At 34.0% G+C, this 23,127-nt stretch overlaps 1 protein-coding gene across 1 annotated transcript in view; it reads left to right on the forward strand.

The window, feature by feature from the left end:
- Positions 1–20,340, forward strand: part of HDAC2 (histone deacetylase 2) — a 49,602-nt gene extending 29,262 nt beyond the window's left edge. The window contains exons 7-14 of the mRNA XM_021008183.2: positions 5,164–5,256; positions 5,341–5,449; positions 11,919–12,059; positions 15,253–15,361; positions 17,705–17,835; positions 18,619–18,774; positions 19,534–19,591; positions 19,960–20,340. Of these exons, the coding sequence (XP_020863842.1) occupies positions 5,164–5,256; positions 5,341–5,449; positions 11,919–12,059; positions 15,253–15,361; positions 17,705–17,835; positions 18,619–18,774; positions 19,534–19,591; positions 19,960–19,990 (828 nt within the window). The 3' untranslated portion in view covers positions 19,991–20,340. The remainder of the gene's footprint in view (positions 1–5,163; positions 5,257–5,340; positions 5,450–11,918; positions 12,060–15,252; positions 15,362–17,704; positions 17,836–18,618; positions 18,775–19,533; positions 19,592–19,959) is intronic.
- Positions 20,341–23,127: the final 2,787 nt, after the last annotated feature.

Here is a 23,127-nt window from a genome sequence, read left to right on the forward strand (position 1 = left end):
CGGCTGCCCTTGGTTCAAACAAAGCACATCAAGATTTGTCCTCTTGCAGAATAGTGAACTTCCATGTAGTGGAATGGCACTGCATTTTCTGCTCCCATTTCTGGACAGATTCTTTTTTACATATGATGATTCAAAGACCTGCTTCTGATAAAGTTGATGACTTTTGTGGCTATTAACAAAATTTCTTTCAAGGCTGTTGGAAGAGTCTGTTGGCAGTGCATGTTGGTGTTAATAGCAGTGAACAACAGCAACATATGAGGAGCTTCCTTTATTTGCTAAAGTAGCACAACGAGATGTATTACCAAGGTTTGAAGCAATTCCATCTGTGCAAACTGCACAAAACTTTTCATTCCAAAGTTTTATTTGGCAAAAAAAAAAAACCCAAAACTTTTTTTTTCTTCACTATTTCCAGAACATTAATGGGCTTTGTAGTTTCCAAAAGGGATTCACAGAGTGTTACCAGCTATTTTCATTGAGAAGTGTTTGTACTTTTGTCCATACTTACATACTGAAGGGGGCAGTGGCAAAACTGCCAATCCTCAGTGACCTGCTTCAGAATAGTAAAAGAAATATCAGCTATTCTGTAATTTATCACATTATTTGGCACTGAAACCATTCCCACATTTTTCCTTTATTATATTCTACTAACCAACTTGACCCTTTCCCATGTTCTTGGCTTTACTAAAATCTCTTCAGTAATGTGGGGCTTCTTTTGTTTGGCAATCTGGTAAGCAACTTAATAGGATTCTTTAAAGTTGTTGTGAAAAAGCAAATACAAATTTTACAAATGCCTCACTTTTTCAAATTGAGCTTTCTTCACACAAAAACAGCCTGACATCTTTAGGTACATTTTTAAGGTGAACTGATATGAGATACCCTTTCAGTTTTGCTGGCTTCATACTAACATTGGGAAGAATTGTTGCTGCAGCGCTGTTGATTATGTAACAAATCATGCAACAAACATGTTCATTTTAATGCAAGTGAAACCATATTAATATGTGGTTGTTCATTTTTTTTCATTTTGTTCATTTCATTTTATTTCGTCATTTTTACTTAAACTGAGATTGTAGACTTTTGTTTTTGAAACTCAGTATTTTTGTATGGTTTGAAGTGACTTTTCTGATAAGCCTGCATAGAAATAATTTCTGTTGTCAACAGGCATTTATTAGTGCCTACTATGTGTCAGGCATTGTGCTAGGGTTTGGAGATAACAAAGAAAGGCCAAATTAACCTCTGCTGTCAGAAAGCTCACAATCTAATGGTGGAAACAACATGTGAAAACTGTGCATTTTCAGGATCAAAATAGGATAAGTTGAAGGTGATTAAGAGAGGAAAAGCTCTAGCAATAAGGGCGACCAGGAAAGGCTTCTTGCAGAAGGTAGGATTTTAGCTCTGACCTAAAGGAAGTCAGATAAGCCAGGAGGCATAGATGAAGAAGGAAAGAATTCCTGGAATAGGGGAGAGCCACTGAAAATGCAGTATTGGGAGTTAGAGATGGAGTATCTTGATCAACAGAGGAGTCTAGTGTCATTGTATCACAGAGTAATGTGGAGAGGGGGTAAGGTATAAGATTGGACAGGTGGATTTAAAAAGGCTTCAAAAGCCAAATAGAGAATTTTATTATTCTTTCTGAAAGTAATAGGGAGTTATTGGAGTTTAATGGATAAGTGGGTGTCATGGTCAGAAAGGATGATTTTTTTTCTTCATAATCTGTTTATGTACATTTATGAAGGAAAGATTGACAAACAGAATGGTGTGTGTGTAGTGTTAGTGTATTTATTATTCCATAAAAATAATACACATTTAAAAATTCTCAAGAAAATTGAATTATGTCTGAAATGAGAACCATTATTTCTAGGAAGGCACAAAAACATCCAGATTCCAAGAATAATACAATTCCTGAGTTATTAAGCCATTAGAATTGTTAAAGCTTTAGATAAATTATAAGGCTAGCCTTATTTTACTTGTTATAAAAAGTAATTGGATATCCTGTACTTTACTTAATTAACATTCTGGTAACTCTTTTCTCCAGGACACTCTATTTCTAGCTTTATTAAAATACCTAGCTCTCAATCTTTCTTTCCTCCAACTCCTGCCTTTATACTAGGAGAATTCAGCATATGTATTTATACTCCCTCAAAACATCCTAACTTCCTAGTTCCTCAACTTACTCCTTTACCCTACCTTAGCTACACACAGAGATGGTCCCACCCTTACATCAGCATCACCATCACCATCACCAACAGGTGTTCTGTTACAGGGCTTCTTAAATTTTTTCCATTCACAACCCCTTTTTGCCAGAGAAATTTTTATGCAATCCCGGGTATATAGGTATATAAAATCAGTATACAAATCAAACGCTTACTGAAAATAAATCATAAAAAATTTTATTTTAAAACAATTCTTTGGTATACATATAATTTTACCATTTATTAAAGATGAAAGCAAATTTGCATACTAATAAGATGGTTGTGCTTGTTTATTTTTACATAGAGAATTAAATCTTGGTGGAATAGTTGATACAGAGCATCTTCAACATTTTATAGAGTTAGTTGATCAATATTTTGATGTTATAATCATCAATGCTGAGAATGCCACTTTGTATAATATGTAGAACAAAATGGCAGAAGTATGTTTAGGGCCATTTCAGAAATAGTTGAAAATTCTTCTCTAATCCCAAGCCAAAATTCATTTAAATGATTTTGTATGTACAGTAAGAACACTGCAGTTCATGACACATTTGTCTCAAATCTGAGCCAACGTGTGTTTCTGGCAGTGTTCATTGGTGTTAACGTGGCCTGATGGCAAGCACAGTGCAAGGTGCATATGTGTGTTCAGAACCAAGGCTGCAGTAAAGTTGCACGATGCACGCTGCCAGAAACACCTCAGATTCATTGCACATTTGATTTTGAGTTAATTGTATGTTCAGAAACCTTTTATTATTGCCAAATTTTTCGTGACCCCCACAATCAGTTACATGACCTTATATGGGTCATGACACACAGTTTAAGAAGAGCTGTTCTACACTTCCTAGTTCATGAACTCTAAAATTCCTGCTTACTCATAGGATGCACTGTACCTTCTCTCTTATTAATGTGCTTTTGAAGGAAGCTGAAAAGAATCATGAAGTCTTACTTACTTGGTTCCACAAATTTATATTGCATAATCACATCTGAGGGCATTTGCTAAAAGCTCTCTGTCTTTTCATCTCATATTATTCAGATGCCTTTCTTCACTGTCTCTCCCTTCATCCCTATCTCATATGAAGAGGTAGCCCTTCTCTTAGAAAGACAAACTCCTTTACAGGGAAAAGTAGACCTTGGTCCATTCTATATTCTCCAGCAGTTTGCCCCTTTTCTCTTTCCCCACTCTCTCATTAATCTTGAATCTCTCCCTGTATTCATTTTTTCTTTACTGCATACAAACACACCTAAGTCTGCCCCATCCTCAAAAAACTTATGTCATCTGTCTAACCTCACTACTGTCATCTTCTATATCTTCTCTCTTTCTGAGAAACCTATTTGTAATTGTTACCTTTACTTGCTTTCTTCTCAGATCTCTGCAGTCTGGCTTCCGGCTTCATCCTTCAGCAAAACTGCGCTCTCTAAAGTTCCCAATGATCTCTTAATTTTTTGCCAAATCTAGTGGCTTTTCTTAATCCTCATTTTCTTTTATCTTTCTGACATTTTTGACACTGCTGATAACCTTCTTTTCCTTGATAATTTTTTGTCTTTTAAGTTTTCCCTTCACTGCTCTCCCCTGGCTCTCTTCCTCCTTGTCTAACTGCTCTTTCTCAGTCTTCTTTGCTGGATCTTTATCCAGGTTACTTCCATTAAACATGAGTCCCTCAAGACTCTGTCCTGGGCCTGCTTTTTCCTCTATATTATTTTGTTTGGTGATGTCATCAGCTCCATTTACCCAGCTCTAACCTCCAGCCTCACATTTTACTGCCTATGGGACATCTCTATAATTGGATTTCTTAAATTTGGCATGTCCACAATTGATCTCCTCTATCCCCATAATCCTTTCCTCTATTCTTCTTAATTTCCCTATCACTGTTACAAGTACCACTTCCCCCTACTCACCCAATGTAACAACCTAGGTGTTATCCTCAACTTCTTGTTACTATCCCTATCTAATCAGTGGCCACACCCTATCGCTTCTGACTTCCTAGTCTCTCACAAATACCCCCTTCTTTACTCATAAGTCTTACAAGAGGATACGTAATCTGTATCATAGCCTAATTTGTCAGCAGTAAAAAAAAATACTTTAAATTCATAGAGACAGCGTTGTGGTACAGGAGATTGAGTGTTGGACTTGAAATCAGGAAGAATTGAGTTCATTTCCTTCCTCAGGCAAGTCACTTAACCTCTCTCCACCTTGGTTTCCTCAGCTATAAAATGAGAATAGTTATATCACTACCTATAGTTACATAACTACTATGGTTCTTGTATCAAATGAGATGACACATGTAAGGTCTTTTGCCACCTTAAAGCACTATATTAATGATAGCCATTATTAAATAACAGATTTCAGTAGTTGCTTCAACTATCGGACATGTTGGAACTTTATTTGTTTATACTCATAGCTTAGACCCTATCTGTGCGGCAAAACGCCAACATTGCCTTATGTACAATTATAATTCTCACTTGAACTGCCAAGTTTTACAAAATTTTAGCAAACAATGAAAACAACAAATCTCCTTCCACGTGTTGTAGGTAGGGAATACTGGAAAACAGCTTGGACGTCTAGGTCACCAGTATGAGAGTACATGAGAGGTCATTTGCTAGTGAATGGCTACTTGGTGCAGAGTTGCCTTATAGTTGGCCAGCTATGATTTCTGGCAACAAAGTCAGGGATATTCATAATACTAACTCTGGCTTGTTGCCTTCAGTGATAAGTATAGTAAATGCCAAATTTCATCTAAATGTTTTTTGTCTGTTGTTAATAATCAATTACCAGGTATTTGGGTGCATACTACTGTTTTCCTTTTCATGTCCAATGTATACTGATACTTGTTAGTAGTTCTGTCAGGTTTGAGATTTGTCACTTTGCCCTTTAAATAAACTTTGTGAGATTTTTAACGAACTAGTTTGATTGACAAATTTTATAGTAATTGTTATGAAAAATTCTCTTAAGTTTCAATTAATTATGCATTTTTAGGACATTGGTGCAGGAAAAGGCAAGTACTATGCTGTCAACTTTCCAATGAGAGATGGTATAGATGATGAGTCTTATGGGCAGATATTTAAACCAGTAAGTATTATATTTGCCAGATCTCATCCATTTTTTTATTATGTGTCGAAAGGGATTAACCTTTGATATCCTGTTTCCATGTAGATAATATCAAAAGTGATGGAGATGTATCAGCCTAGTGCAGTGGTATTGCAGTGTGGTGCAGACTCATTATCTGGTGACAGACTTGGTTGTTTTAATCTTACCGTCAAAGGTAACTACTTTAAAATGTGGTATTCCCAGATCAGGGTGGGAGGGAAGTTTTCAAAAATTATTATTCTTTAACTTAATTATGTCTTCTTTGATAAGAATTTAAACCTCAGGTGCACACAGACACTCAGACGTGTGTGTGTGTGTGTGTGTACACACACACACAGAGACACGCACACGTAATATTAAGTAACAACCATTTGATCACTGAACTTTTTTTGCATGGTATCATTTTAAAAATTAATTCATTATTAGTCTTTCACTAAACTCACTTGGCCACAGTGTAGAGATAATCTTGGGTTGTTAAACACAATGCCAATGTAATATAATCTTTGGCAAGTCCTTCCACCTTAAAAAGGCTTTGAGTGAGTTTTGGTCTCTCTTCTGAGGTCCACCTTAACTAAACTTGGTTTATGCCCTTAGATTACCATGGATTTGCATCATGGAAGCCAGGGCCAATCACATCTAGAAAGCTTTATCTTATAGGTAAAAACTGCCTCAGGGAAACTGGGTTTATCACAGAGACCTAAATTTAGAAGAATTACAATCTGAATCAGTGAAAAGATTATCTACACAGATTCCTGAATTTTTTGCATCAGTAAAGCAATCCAAAGTTTTCTTAAAGATTGCTACCAAGAAAACAATAAAGCAGTAATTACTGTTTTTATGACGGTAGCATGTAACCTGTGGGTTTATTAAAGTATATTCAAATCACGTACCAATATTCTTTTTATTAAGTTACTTTAATTTATCAACAATCACTCACATAAGCTTCCAATATTCTTTATGTAGACTAATCACAAATTCAGTTTTTCTTTGAAAATTTGATCATGCTATTTGAATCTGTACTATGTAGACACCTATCCCTTTTGAGATTTTACAGAGAAATTAAGATGGGCTAACACTCTAGACTAGTAATTGTTCTCTACGAAAGTCCTACTCTCAGAATTTATTGTGGTGAGTGACTTCAGGTTCTTGAAGAAAAAATTCAAGTTATTGGATGTTTTGCACATTGGAAAGGTTCAGTGAGCAGATTAGATGGGCTGAGAATGAGCCTAAGTGTGAGAGGTGCATCACTAATAGTCTGGCCACTAGGCATATGAATTCTTTGAACATGATGACTCATGATGTAAATTTTTTTAAATGGCCCTCCATTGTAGGTAACCTCCTTCCACTTAAGTATTGGCTATATGTATGGAGTGGCATAAAAGGGAACAGAAGTGGCTTAAAATAATTTTACCTTAGGTACTCTAGTGAGACTCCTGGTCATTTTGCTTTTCCATGCTTGTGATGGACATAAGCAAAAAGACTACCAAGAATAAAATTGCAGTTTAGGTACCAGCAGGTATCTTAAATGTTTATGCCTCTGTTTTGTGAGTTCAAGAAGGGAGGTGAAAGAAAGGATAAGATGAAATGGTTTCCATTTACAGTGGTCCCCACCTGAACTATTCAAATGAGCTATATAAGCTGAAATCTTGGGAAAAACTTTTAGATAGCTGTAAATCATGAAACATCCTTATCTTCTAATATTCAAAATTGCAGGTGACTGAAAGGACAATGGAGAGACAGGGATTAGTAGTCCCCACCATTACCACTAGTGACTTACACATTATGGAGTAGCATGAAAAATACGTGTTGGAGGTCTGATCAGAAAAGGAAACAGGCTGGTAATATGTAAACATTGATAGATGGATAGCCCAAGTATACTCATTTTTAAAGAATTGACCTACCACTTTTCATTTTTCTAGCTTAGCCAAGGCAATTCTTTATTATGTATGGCTAAAAGGGAAGACCTAGACTGGAGAAGCACACTGGTGAAGCTGATAGAAGAGTGAAGCTCTTCTATCCTGATTGTGGCCAAGTAATTTATAAACTTGACAATACAGAAAAATCAAACGAAGGTGCTTCAAAAGTAGGAGATTGATTAAAGTGTATAAGCTAGGAGATGTGTGATTAAAAAGTTATGTGTTAACAGATAAGGGTTACAAGTTGAGCAGGTGTTTTTTATTCTCCTAGAGGGGTTCTTAACCTTTGTTGTGGGCCCCTTAAACAATCTAGTGAGGTCTATGGACCTCTTCTCAGAATAATGTTAATAAAGGACTAATTAAGTATAAGAACCATGAATCAAAGCACAAAAGTCTAGGATAGGCAAGGAATATCCTTTTTAGAAAAAGGTGAAAATAAAAATGTAAAATAACAATTTGTTGAAGGGAAGAAAGGAGACAAGAGGCATTTTGTTTGACTATTTAGCTGAGGAGGGAGAAAGAAAAAAATAATTAGCAAGCTAGAATTTGCTAAAGGAACTTGTAAGTTAGGGAATACTCCAAAACTAGGAATTGGAGTAACAAAAGAGTGATTGAAGAATCAATAAAAATGACAGATCATGCAGGAAAACAAAACCCTCACAATATGTTGCTTATAAGAAAAAGTTTTTAAAATGCATATATATTGTAAATATGGGCTAGGAAAATAATTTACTATGCATCAGGCAAATTCCAAAACAACAGGAGTTGCAATCATGCTGTCAGACAAAAGTAAGTCCATTGAAAACAGAAAGGGATAACTACATTATGCTAAAATAGCCATATATCAATATTAAACTTAAATACTTCAAATGACTTTGCATATAAATCCAAAAAGGAAAAGTTAACTGAACTATAAGAGGTTATAGTAACATAGGTGGCAGCACATTTTTATGTCTTGATTTTGGATAAGTTTAAGAGAAAGAAATGGAAAATAGAGAAATGAACGTGTTGTTGGACAAATGAACTAAAAGACTTAAAATGTCTTCTGTATGCAACTGCTAAAGAATGTATTTATTTCTCACCACCAATGGGAACTTTTACAAATTTTACCACATTTTAATTAGGCCATAGAGATGTTACAAATGTTAAAAGATATAAATGATACATTATTTACATAGCATAATAATGTAAAAATAGTTCAGAGACCGTAATACGGAATCAACTGGAGGCTCAGTAAAATCCTAAAGTAGGTTAAAGAACAAATTATGGAAACAGTTACTTGGAAGAAAGTTATAATGATGAAACAATATACCAGAATTTCTGGGATGCAGCTAATGCAGTGCTTGGGGAAAAACATTTCTAAAGATATAAAAGAAAAATGATTGTTAATAAACTGAAAACATTTTTGAAAGTTAACAAAGCTAAAGTAAATACAAAAGAGGGATGTCAAAATTAAGCTAAAAATAGATAAACTAGAAACATAGTAATGATCAAACTAAAAGTGTTTTGATTTTTTTTGGGGGGAAGACTAATAAAATGGACACATTAGAAAGTGTGCTAGCAAAACAACACCAGAAACAGGGATAGTTTCAAAATAAAAATAGAGAAATTAACAGAAGATCAAACAGAAAATTTTAACAACCCCATCTCAGGAAGAAAATAAAACTAGCTATAAAGGAACTACCAAAGAAAAACTGCTCCTGATGGATTCACATATTTCTATCAGACCTTTTGAAAATGTCCACATTACTTACATTCTCAAAATTGAGAAAGTACCCTACCAGATTTCTTTTATGAAAGAAATTAAATTCTAAGCTAAGTCAAGAAAGGGTAAGACAACTATAGAATATTTCTAGTGAATATTGATTTTTAAAATTTCAATAAAGCCTTGCCAGTCATATTCCATTGCTTTATCTTAAGAAATTATTATGATGGAATTAGATTTATAACAGGAATGTAAAGGTGTTCTCAACATTAGGGGAAAAAAAACTATTTATCCTGAAAACAAACATTTAAAACCCCATATCATGAGTAGATGTGGGATAAGCCTTTGACATAGCAAAGTATGCATTTATGCTGAAACCTCTATAAATAATGGACATAGAGGGGCTTTTTTAGTGTTATAAAATGTTTAAAAGCAAGCATCATAATGATAGCAGAAATCTACAAAAACTCTTCTGGTTAAATACAGGATTGTAACAATGGTGCCCACTATTATTTGATATAGTTTTGGAAATGCTAACAATAGCAATGAGGAAAGTAAAGGCATAAAGGTGGCACAGTGATTAGAGTGAACTCCTTCCTGAGTTCATATCTGGCCTCAGGTACTAGCTGTGTGACCCTAGGCAAGTCACTTAACATTGTCTCAGTTCCTCATCTGTAAAATGAGAAGGAGATGGCAAACCATTCTAGTATCTTTGCCAAGAAAATCCCAGATGGGGTAACCAAGAGTCAGACTCAACTGAAGTGACAGAACAACCATTACCACCTAAGAAGTCAGCAAAAGTATTAATTGAAACAATAACAAGCAAAGTTTCAGACTTTCAATAATCTGATATTTCTGAATAATAACAAAGTCTAAAGAGATAAAAATAGAGAGGAGGAAGCCATTGCAAATAACTACAAAATAAAGTGACTGGGGATCACAGTGCGAAAGTACACAAAATACTTGCATAGGTTCAATTGCAAAGTATTCCTTTAAGGCTAGAATTTAAGTACTGTGCCAGTGTAATAGAGGACAATATCACCAAAATTAGTTTATAGTATTCTATACTAATCAGGTTATCCAAGGGCTACTTTGCAGACCTCAAAAAATGAATTTTTTTTAATGTGTTCTGTAGTATCAGGGGAGGTAAGAGAAATGGGTACAAATGAAGAGGGAGTAGCAGCTTAAACTATATTATAAAAGACTAGTCATCAAAACCATCTCTTGGTTTAGAATAGAGGTAGACAGTAAAATACAAGAGAGAATCAGAAACACTAGAACTTAATAAACATGTTTAATAAAACATTTATTAGGAAAACTTATTACTTGATTTTGAAAAAAATACACCGGGAAAACTAGAAAGCGGTCTGCCAGAAATTAGGCTTTGGCACCATATTCCATGATAACATTCTAAATGGATTCATTACCTTGATATCAAAGATTATACTATTTAAAAATAAGAAAAGAAGTAGATTGTATTCTTTTACAGTGGTGTATAGCAAATATATTCTTAACCAAGGGATAGTTGCAACGACAAAAGATAAAGTAGGTAACTGATTACATGAAGGTGAAAAATTTCACACAAAAATGCACACTGGATCAATTTAGTGGTCAGATAGGGGAAAACTTTGTCAAATTTTTCTGATAAAGGTTTGGTATCTAAGATATATTAATAATTGAGATATGTATATACACACACACACACACATATATATATATATATATATATGCCTTTGCATATAAAGAAGACCAAAAGCCAGTTTTCAATAGATAAGTGGTCAAAAGAATTGCCAAATATTAACCATATGGAAGAATAATCCAAATCACTAATAATAGAAATGCAAATCAAAGCAACCCTGACATTTCACCTCATTACAAATTAGCAAAAGATGAGAAGTCAATGTTAGAGGGGTTGTGAGAAGATAGACACTAACATTGTTGGTGGAGCTGTGAATCAGTACAACCATTTTGGAATTACACAAATAACAAAATTTCAAAAATGTTAATTGATGTATTTGATGCAGAGATTCCACAACTAGGCTTATGTTTCAAAGAGGTCTTTGATAAGAACAAAGTGCCCACATACACTAAAGTTATAGCAGCACTTTTTGAAATACCAAAGAATTGGAAACCAAGTGCATGCTCATTGATAAGGGTATGTCAGTATAATATGTTCTGTAAGAGGAGAGATGAATTCAGAAAAGCATAGAATGGTCTACATGAATTGATGAAGTCAAGCAGAGCTAAGAAAAAAAAATAACACAATGACTACAACAATGCAAATGGGAAAAAATATAAGCCAAAAAAAGTCCAAAATGAATTTTGTAAAATTAGAATAAGCTGGCTGCAAAGAGAGATAAGAAAACACTCCCACTTTTTCAAAGACAGGCTCCACTAGTATTATGAATTGCACATATTTTCATTATATTGGTCAATTATACTGACATTTTTCCTTTTTATTCTTTTTTTGGGGAGGATTTTTTAAAATGTCTCTGGGAAAGTGTGGAAAGGTTTGGGTACTGAAGAAAACTATGGTCGTATTTTTAAAAATACACAAAATACATCAATAAGAACCTGCTTTGGAAATACATTCATAGACCTCCCAGTTAAGATATCCTGGTCTAGTGACAGTCAAGTTTGCAATGAAGTGGCAGTATTTTTCCATATAAACAGTGCAGTTTCCCCCCCCCACCCCAAAGCAAAATGGGATGCCTTAGGAGGTAATAGGTTCCCTCTTATAAAGTCTTGGTTACTTATTGGAGATGCTGTCAAAGAGGTTCCTGGTTAGGCATGTTTTGGACAAGATGACCTTTGAGAGTACTTTTGGCTCTGATTGAAGCAGTAGAAATCGCCTCTAGTGATTACATGTTTGTGAAGTGTTTTAAAATAACAAAAAATCCTCATAAAGTTTAAATATAATGTTTGAAAACCATTTTGACTATTTTGGCTGCTTACCTTTTTAATGTTATGGTTTATTTTGTAGGCAAAACTGCTAATTTATATGTCTTTTGTCTTTGTATCAGGTCATGCTAAATGTGTAGAAGTTGTAAAAACTTTCAATTTGCCCCTGCTGATGCTTGGAGGAGGCGGTTACACAATCCGTAATGTAGCACGGTGTTGGACATATGAAACTGCTGTTGCCTTAGATTGTGAAATTCCAAATGGCAAGTATTATTACCCGATTAAATAGTGAAAAAATGAGAAAATGATAAAATTACTTATGAGATTAATCCTTGCTCAGAGCAAAGAGGAGGATGAAGCCTTTAGTTCTTAACTGGTCTTCACATTCTTTGTCATGGAACCATTTGGAAGTTTGGGGAAGCCTATAGACACCTCGGAATAATGTTTTTACATGTATAAAATAAGATACATAGCATTGTGAAGGAAATCAATTATATCAAGATGCAGTTATCAAATTATTAAAAAGAATAAGTTCACAGATCCCAAGGTAAGAACTCCTGAGTCAGAGGATGAGTGTGACTGAGGAGTTGTCAGTGTGGTGTTAACAGAAAGAACACTAATTTGTTTTGCCATTCTCTTTACCATTGATAAAGGATCTTAGAATGCTATAGGATATACTTATAAAACATTCACCAGTAAGAAATTATTTTTAGTGAACAGAAGAGTATTTGGATGAAACAAAAATTGGATTGAAAAAAAATTGCTCAAATGAAAATAAGTGGGTATTTTTTGCAAACCTTAAACATTACATAAATGCTAGTCATTATTTTATTTCCCTCTCTTCCCTACAAACATGAAAATAAGTAGGTACTATATATATATATATATATATATATATACACACACACACACACACACACACATACATACATATATACACACACACATATACGTAACACAAAGAATACATGGAATCTCAGAGGGAGAGTCACTAGCAGCTGTGAGCCTCTTGATAGTAGGATTTGACTTGAGGCTTAAAAAAGCCAGGGAAGCCAGGGATAAAGAGATGAATGAACTATATCATTAATTATTTATTAAACATTTACTATATGACAAGCATGTTCTAATCCCTGGGGCTACAAGTACCAAAGCAAAGACAGTCTGTACCTTCAAAGTGGCTTGGATTCTAATTGAGTAAAATAATAATCATTTAAGGAAATAGTGGTAGATGGTAGCACTTTGGTTCAGAATGTTAACTGGGATGGTAAGTGAGTCTGTGGGGGAGTATATCAATACACCCCTTAGAAAATAATGGCAGAATTTATTTGATACTCATTACAGGATGGATTGATTATGGGGTTAAGAGGCTAGGTTTAGTTCAAACAGCCAGATAATAGGCAGTTCAGTAGTGCAGTGAATACTTGGGGTCAGAAAGACTTGAGTTCAAATCTAGCAAGTGCTTAACATAGAAGAATAGGAATTATTAGAATAAGGAGAGGGAAAATAGGCAGAACTGAAGAGAAAGAACATTCCAGATATGGGGTGCAACTTATGGAAAGACTCAGAGTTAGATGGAGTGTCCTATATGAAGAACAAGTTAGGCAGTGTGTTTGGATTGGTAAAGGGAATAAGGTAGAGGAAGATTCTAAAAGGAAAAAGGGAATTGCCCTCTCCTAGATATGTTTTCCTGGGTTCTCCTCACACTGTTTTTCCTTGGCTCTCCTACCTGTCTGGCTTATTCTCAGTCTCATATATTGAATTATCTCCATTATTGTATCCCAAGGCTCCATCTGGGATATCTGTCTCTGTTCCCTCTGCAGCCTACCTCCATTCTCCTTTCGGACCTTGTACGTCATTCCACTTCACACTCTCTGTGGGCCTGCCAGACTGGCATTGTTCCTTATGCATGACAGTTAACTCCTGACAGTTTAGTGCAGTGGGTAACCAACAGGGTAGATGAGAACAGTTTGTTCCAATGACCATGAAAGTGGCTGAAACAGGTGCTGTGGAGTGCTTAGTTGGTCAAGCATCAAAGATGCCTGAACCCCAGGCCATTGCCAGTCATTTTGACTTTTTGTCCTACTTGGACAAAGTCCTGGACTTTGACTCATGAAGAGAGACTGAGGCTGATGACTGTGTGACTCTGCCTCAATTGAATCCAATACTTGGGCAAGTCAAGACATCACCACTTATCTGTAAAACAAAGGAGTTGTATTAGATGGTCCTTCCATGATCCCTCATAATCCTGTCATCTCTCTCCATATGTTTGCACAGGCTGTGTGCCCTGTCCCTGGAATGTACTCCATTCTGAACTCTTCCTCTTAGAATTCCAGCTACTTGCCAAGTTCAGGCACCACATCCTACACCATCCTACCCTGATTTCCCAGGTGTTGGTTACACCCATCTTCTGTTAACTTATATTTATTTGTATATACTTTATGTATTCTTCTCTGCATGTTGTCTCCTCCCTATACAAGTTTAATAAATGCTTGGTGAACGATGAATGGTGTTGGATGTTGTAAACTGTCTTGTAAATTAAGTATATCATGGTTCGCTACTTTTTGGCCAGTTAGGTGGTGCAGTGGTTACAGCTCTAGCCTTGGAGTCAGGAGGACCTGAGTTCATATTTGACCTTAGACACTTCACACTAGCTGTGTGACCCTGGGCAAGTCACTTAACTCCGATTGCCTCACATGCAAAAAAAAATGGATATGGCTTAATGAAATTAATATTGTGATATTACATTTCAAAATGTTGACAGTACTTTTTTTACTTTATATTCCCAGACCCTAACAATGCCTTGTACATAGTAAGTACTTGATAGATGCTCTTTGAACCAAATGTGGTAATAGTTCATATTCAGTTAGCTTGAGAAAAGGGGGGATAGATGAAAGAGGGGGGTGTATTGTGACAGTGGCCGAAGAGCTGACCTCAAAGTCAACAAGACTATGTTTGAACTATTCCTCTAGACGCATACTGGTTGTGTGACTAGCAAATATTTAACCTCTAAGTGCCTCCAGGCAAGTCTAACACTATATGTTATAAGACAGTTGCATTGACAGAAGGAATTCCTCACTAAAAGTTCCTTATCCTAATGAAATGATATGTCTAGTCCCTAGTGGCTCCCTTCCTCTTTTCTCCCAATACTCCCAAGTGGTTCAGGTTACTAATGTTCCTGAGTTGAAGAGGAACAGTGACTAAAGTAGCTCAAATTTCTTGTTATGGAAGATTTGGACTTCAATATTAAGAGATTAATTATTGCTGTATTTTAGGTTTTCCTATACTTTTGCATTTCACTTGTATGGACTTGTTTGGAACTTAGCCTGCTGTATGTGGTCCTGATTTTTCTTGTAATTTTCTAAGAAATATTTTTAAATTCTATGTCTGATGGATGTTTACTATATCTACATTAAAGATGAGCTTTGTATCTGTAACTTGTTTTGTTGTTTTCAATAGAGTTGCCATACAATGATTACTTTGAGTATTTTGGACCAGACTTCAAACTGCACATTAGTCCATCAAATATGACAAATCAGAATACCCCAGAGTATATGGAGAAGATCAAGTAAGTAGTGATTGAAATAGTTTATTTTGTTAAATGTTTGATAAAATAAAATTTTGGTACATACATATGCAAACACCTTTTTCAAAGTATCTTTTGTATATTTTAGTCCTTTATAACTTTTCAAGTTGTAAAACTTAGGCATCAGTGTTAGATAATGAACTATATTTATACTCTTCCCACTTTTTACTTCTCCATTATACTTAATATCATTAAACTTGTCATTCTGAAACATCTTTTTCAGAGAATTATCAGAGACCACCTAGTTTAACCCATAGCAAAATAAGAAACCCCTTTATAACATATCTGACAAGCGGTCATCTAGTCCTTACTTGAAGATGTTATTCTGACTGAGTGACCTTGAAAATAATATCGCTATCAGTTGTTAAGATTTATTGTTAATAGGAAGGTAAACATGTGTCTTGTATTACTTTTTTATGTAATCTAGCAAATAGTGCCAAGTCCAATTTTGGACTTGACAACTCTAAGACCTAACTTGGTGGTCGAACTGGGTCCAGATTTAAGATCTTTGGACTTCATAATCTAATCAAGCATTGATGCATCAAAAATAATACTCTATATAAAGAGATGAGGAAACTGTAGATATACTACATATGTATATGTATATTTAGAGAGACATACATATGTTATATGTTTTTACATATACATGTAAATATCTGGATAGATAGATATCAGTATAGATAGAAAAGAGAAGAAGATATGGGACTGACAGAAATCAAGGAAAACATTCAACTATGAAAAACCAGCAGCTATCTTCAGATGTATCTAAATGGCTAATACCTAGGAAGGCTTTTGACTTGTTCTGCCTCTTGCTAGAGGGCAAGAAGAAGAACAGTAGACAAAAGTTGCAGAGAGACAGATTTGCACTCAATTAACAAATAGAACCAGCTATTCCAACCTTAGAATGAACCCTATCAGAGGACAGTACTTTCTTTCTCCCTCAGTGGAAGATGATCACTTATTGGGTATAATCTAGAGGATTTCTGTTCAAGTACAGGTTGGACTATGTTTCTTCTGAGGTTCCAAGTCTAGAGATTCAGATTTGTAGAGAAAACCTCTCTCTGTAAATTATAGCAAGTGTGAAATTAAACAATGAAATATCTGAAGGTGCTTGTAAATAGTCTTTAAGTAATATTAATATAACTAGACTTTATTGACTGTTTAACTTAGAAAAAATTCGTATAAAATATTGAAATATTGAAACATTGAAAATTTGAAAAAACATTGAAACCCTGTTCTACTTGAAGTCAGCAAAGTTTGGTTAAAATTTTACCACCTTAATAGGTTTAAAGCATTATTTTATCAGTTTATTTTGAAACAATTTCAGTGTTTCATGAATTAACATTTTTCTTATACTGTTATAACTTTGATGAAAGTATTAGGAAATTGCTTTTTAGTGAAATCCATTAATGAAACATAAACTGAGATTTAGATGAGGATTGCTTTTTGATGATGCTATACATGCCTAATACCAGATTTTCCCATTCTCCTTTAGTGCTGTTTTAAATTGGCAATGTGTACTGCAAATATGTCATTAGTTGACATAATGATGATATTTTTCTTATGAATTTTGTCATTTTCAGTATAAATAAGTTCCACATAATAATGATATTAGTTAAGACTAATGAAATTTAAAAAAAATTAGATGTTATCTTGTTAAGAAAGCCAATTCTTCATGTGAATATTATATAATGAATCTGAATGTAATTTTTTAGAGAGTATGTTCCGACCTATAAATGTTTATTTTGAATATGACCAATGACCAATGGTATAGATAGCAAATGTTGACTGATTCTATTTTTAGCATCATCTTGAAGGTTTTTACTTGAAGAGAAATGTAGCTTTTATTCAGTTAGGATATTTTAAAAAATTGTTGGATATTAAAGCATAGGGCTAATCATACAAATAAACTGTTTCCTCTTTGAAGTAATTTGAAATTCCAAGAATGAAATCATGTATTGATCTATTAGTTGGATTACAGCTAAGCCTATTCAACTTAAAGAGAAAGAAGGAAGATTAAATATGTATAGATTTGAACCCAAGTATTTCTTGGCGTTTCCTCTCTTGTAACCTAGTACGACTCCTGTGTGTACAATTTTCCTGTGTACTTTGGATAACTCTCTATTAAAATTTGAACACTAGAATATGTTCCCTTTTGATAGAAAAATATAACCAATACAACTTCCAAATATATCTAGTATGTAAGTTTATAGGTACCCAAGTTTTAAAAGATTGCATGTCTTCTTGCTCAAGATTCTTATAAAATATATTAGGGACTAATGAAAAAAATGAATTATTTGAATGACTGTTCCCTGTGCTATATAGACAACGTTTATTTGAAAATTTGCGCATGTTACCTCATGCGCCTGGTGTACAGATGCAAGCCATCCCTGAAGATGCTGTTCATGAAGACAGTGGGGATGAAGATGGAGAAGATCCAGACAAACGAATTTCTAGTAAGCTAATACTATTAAAATATTATGAAAATTGTGTTAGGTATACTGGTTTTCTTAGTTATTCAACCTATTTGAAAGTGGCTTACATACCAAGAACTTCGCTAGAGATTGAATTAGAGGATTTAAAAAGTTTGTTTCTCATTGCAGACAAACTGAGTTGCATTGTCTTCCTTAAAAGATTCAAAACCTGCTTGAGTAGAATTTTATGCTTAGTCAGAAAATAGATGTTTCAGCAGACTGTTGTACGTTTTAAAAAAATTTTTAATGTTCAAAAAGATTTGCTGCTAACCATTTAAAAGATTTGTTATGTGTGAGTAGTCATCTTATTTACCTCTTCAATATATGATTACATTGAGCATTTCCTGTTCTGATTTCTAAAGCCCCTCTTAGCATTATACCTATTTGTCATTAAATAATAATAATAATAGCTGGTACAGCATAGCAATGTAAGAATATTTCTCATTGTAAGTTGTATTTTAAAAGTCCCTAGATTTTCCAGCTTTCTAGATTTCTTTTTATTTCCCTTAAACTGTTTTCACCTCTGGTACTAAAGCATGTTTTAGTATTTATTGAGAGAGAAACATGGCCTGATTCTGGAATTTTAAGGTGTCCATTTTGGCTTTAGCTTTTAAAGTATGTTATAGGCATTTTGTGTTATTTATACTTTGGGTATAACTTAGATTAAAATGAAATCTGTACTTGAAGCTTAATGGAATATAATGAATGCAAATTTTACAGTACTATTTGCCAAAATGTAATATATATTTTTACATTGTGTTTCAGTTCGAGCATCAGACAAACGGATAGCTTGTGATGAAGAATTTTCAGATTCTGAGGATGAAGGGGAAGGAGGGCGTAGAAATGTGGCTGATCATAAGAAAGGAGCAAAGAAAGCAAGGATAGAAGAGGACAAGAAGGAAACAGAGGACAAGAAAGCAGGTTAGTTGGTAGTCTTCAAAATGTAGTAAATGATAGATTTGCTAAGGGGATATATTTCATCTCTGAAGGGACATGAACTCAGTTACAGCAGTACTCAAAATAGGGCATTGTGCTAAGTAAACAACTGGCCAAAAAGTGAGGCACATCCCTCACTTTTGAAGAATCGATTTTTTTTAAAAAAGTATATGTCATTTCATTTTAACAATTCATAGTCTCCAAAGCCAAAATAAAATGGGCAATTGAAGCAAATTAACAGAGCTCATTATATATTCAATTCAGCAAACATTTATAAAGTACCAAACACTGCACTAAGCACATGAAAGGGAATGGAATAGAATAAGCATATATCTTTGTATGTGTATATATGTGTATGTATGTTTATATGTATGTATATGTGTATACATCTTTGTATGTGTGTGTATTTTATTGCCAACTATGTGATGTAACTACCCAGAATAAAGCTTGATTACAGCCCAAGACTTCACATCTCACTTTATCTTCCATATTGGAATTTTTATTTAGCTCTTTGGTTTATTTTACTTTTTGATCTCTTGATGGAAATTAAATAAGATATTTAACACAGGTGACATGGCTATAAGAATTGTGTGGTTTCAGTTGCTGAGAACTTTGAAGTTTGTGTTTATTCAATGATACTTTTAAGAGGACATAGGATTGTTTTCTTTCCTATTTTATTTACTAAGCTTTCCTGTGTCAGCTATTTGCATTTATTGCACATTTCTTTTGATCTCTTATTTTTAGATGTTAAAGAAGAGGAGAAGTCCAAGGACAACAGTGGTGAAAAGACAGACACCAAAGGGTAACCCAGTACTAATTGAATCTCTTATGAGTTAAATGTGGTTACGTTTCAAATAAAAGTTTAAAATTACCCACGAAGATTAATATGCAGCAGGAATGATGAATACAACTATGGAATTTCTAGTATCATATATTCAGAAAGCATCTATGTCAACTCATGATAAACTATGGTAGGCTTTACAAATTCAATTACCATACCTAGTCCCAGCTCTCAGAATTTAATGAAAAGAACTAAGTGAACAAAAAATGAACAAAGACATTTTCTGTCACTGAAATACCTGTTTTGTTGTCTATAGTTGCAAATGTTAGTTCAATCAAAGTGCATTTAAACTAAAATTGTGCCACTTTTATATTTTGCCTTTTGAACAGAGCCAAATCGGAACAGCTCAGCAATCCTTGAATTAGAGAGCCTCACACCAATTTCAGGAAAAAGTACTAAATTGGTAAAATATTGGGAGAAAAAAATACAGGTTTCTTTTCAAAAGAGACTGCTGACTTCATTTTGTACTACTTGGCATGGACTGTATTTATTTTCGAAATGGCTTTTTGTTGTTGTTGTTGTCGGCAAGTTGTATTGTGAGTTTTTCTAATTATGATGCAAAATTTCTCCATCATGCTTTATGTGATAGTATTTAAAATTGATGTGAGTTATTATGTTATGTCTAAAAACTGATCTATTAAAGAAGTAAGTTGCCTTTCTGAGCTGATTTTCCATCTTTTGTAATTATCTTTATTAAAAAACAAATTGTACTTGGGTTGTCTTTCGTTTTTCATTGTAATATGTTGTCAACTTTTGGTCGACAAGGTAGAGTTTTGGTTGACAGGGCAGAGTACAAGAGTTACATAGAATTAGTATGTTGGAGTTTATTTTGGGGTGAGGAGATGGACTGCAGTTGATTTGAAATTTTGGGAATTCCTCCTTCTTGGGTATTTTATTGAGCTTGTATACCTCAAATTGAATTGGCCACATTAAGATATAGAAGTAAGTACAATATTGATTTTAATGAATCCCCTAGAAATTGTTATCCAGATACAGGAAAACTTTTTTTAAAAAAAGATTTTGGTATTCATATAGTAGAATATCAGTACCCACTCTAGATTTTTGACAAACTTTCATGGACAAATCACTAACCTCTCTTATCATCTGACCTTCAGATAACTCTGTAAGATGTCCCAACTCAGTTATAGATGGTGTGAGATATTCCTAGGTGAAGCTAATTTTTACACCAAAGAAATAAACCATTCATGTATATCTATATTTCATAATGAACCATGTTTAATATGTTCTACATGAGTAGAAGACTCATTTTTTGCTGTGATTATTGGATTTTCAGTGTTAGTTTAAATTAGAAGTATTTTATCTCCTGGATACAAACACTCAAAACAGTTGAAAGTGAACAGACCTCTAACCCCACCCCCTAGCTTTTGTTTTAGAATTAGAATGAAAATTTGTATAGTAAGTAAAAAGGGAACCAAGAATGTAAATGGACTTTTTCAATCTTTCACATTATTGCTAAGGCTGCTATTAATATTTCTATTTTAATTGAGTACTAAGATTAGAGATTTATTTAATGCTGTAAACTTCTGTGCTAAACCATTTGATTTGTGATTCGTTGTCCTATTATTGATTCAGAAGAAATGTTGTGAATTTAGTCAAATTTTTTTGGTATGGTTTAAATCTTCTAGGATATTGTTTTCAGAAATTTAAATTTTTTCTAATGTTTCAGAGATTCGGTTAATAACTTCATTTTATAGTTCAGGTAGTCAATTTAAGTTGTTTATGAAAATAATAACAAACTGGGCAATAAAACATTGAGTTGGAAGAATAATTTCTGAGACTTATCATTGATAATCGGATAACCTAAAAGTATTAAAAAATGAGAAATACTTTCAAATGGGAAGGGGAGCTAAATTTAATCATATTTGAGAACTGTGACTTAAAGTATTGCATGCTTTTGGCAAACTCCACTAAGTTGTTTTCTTTCTTCCCTTTTTTTTTTTAATCCAGTTCAAACTAAGAATTAAGATTATGCAATATAAAGCCTCCTGGTGAATGGTCTAATTCCAGAGTTCTTAACTTGAGGTCTATGAATTTTTTTAGAATTTTGATGGCTGTTTCAGTATAGTTGGTTTTCTTTGTAGTCTTACATATAATGTTCTGAGAAGGAATCCATAGGCTTCACTAGACTGACAAAGGGGATCCATGACACAAAAAAGTTTAAGAACTCCTAGTCTAAAATGAATTTTTTCTTTGTCAATTTTCAGCACGTGTCATGTAAGCCAAACAATTAATTACCCTTCTTTGCCAACCCTCAACTGACTTGGTTGCCCAGCCTTCTTTTTTCCAGATTCTTTAGTTTCCTTTTCTTCCTAGTCCAGTGTTTGTTTTCATCTCTTGAATTTCCAACCCTGCTCAGCAAAGCCTTGCTGAGGGGAAAGATTTGGTGAATAGGTGGGCTGCTCTGCACATTGTAAGGATTTAATAAGTTGCTGACCAAATCAATTATCAGTGGAAAAACAGCCTAATAACATAAGAAAGGGTTTATCAAAATTATGAAATTGTATTTGAAATTTTCACAAATATCATTCATGACACATTGACTCAGTGACCTTGCTTTACTTAAAATTGTGCCCCAGCTACATCATGCATATGATTTCTCTTACTGGCAACAAGTTAAACTGAGGTCATACTTTTTTCCTTTAGGGGACCTAGAATTGGTCAGCTTTTCATTTTTAGTCTTTTGGGGAGACTTTTTAAAGTCTCAAACTTTATGTATATATTAGTTTTATTTTTCTTAGCTACAAAGAATTTTAAACTATTGTAAACTATTCATAATTTTGATATGATGGGTCTGTGATTTCAACCAGATCAGAACTCATCTACACTTAATCATCCTGTGAGACTCTTGTCCTTGTTTTCCCATTAAGCCTCCATACTCATCATTTTAGGGGTCTTTTAGGTTTTAGACATTGCATTTAAACAAATGAACCATACAGGCAAAGCATTGGTCACACTTCACTTTTGGTACATGAAAAGCTCTTTTCTGATAATCTCTCTAATATCCTTTATGTCACTCCCCCTATATAACTTTTTGTAAGTATCAGTGAAGTGAAGGTTTGTTATAAATCGTAGGGGGGAAATCTAAATCATCAAAATGATTGTTTTCAAAAGAGGTCAGTAACAAAATCTGGACTCAGGCTTTGTTTCTTATGTCATGGTGCAAGGGAGTTATATAAAGAGATAGTGCAGAACCTAATTCTGTTTTCATTTGTGTTATTAGCACTACTGCCTTGGGAGCACTGCATGTTGAAAAATAGCCATGGAATACAAATCAGGAAAAGTTGGTGGGATTTAGCAAGGAATTAAGGTTTATGTAGGCTCTGGAATTCACATATGGAAATATCTTGAAAATGAATGATTTATAAACAGATGTTTGTCTTGATTGTTAAGAAACAAGGCCATTTATTGGATTGGTATCTGTTTTTAGGCATTTGAAAAAAGTCACAAGGGAGCAATGGAAACAACATGGAATGCAT

This window comes from Phascolarctos cinereus, unplaced genomic scaffold (genome assembly GCF_003287225.1).
Source record: "Phascolarctos cinereus isolate Bilbo 61053 unplaced genomic scaffold, phaCin_HiC Scaffold_5;HRSCAF=322, whole genome shotgun sequence".
NCBI classification, from domain to species: domain Eukaryota; kingdom Metazoa; phylum Chordata; class Mammalia; order Diprotodontia; family Phascolarctidae; genus Phascolarctos; species Phascolarctos cinereus.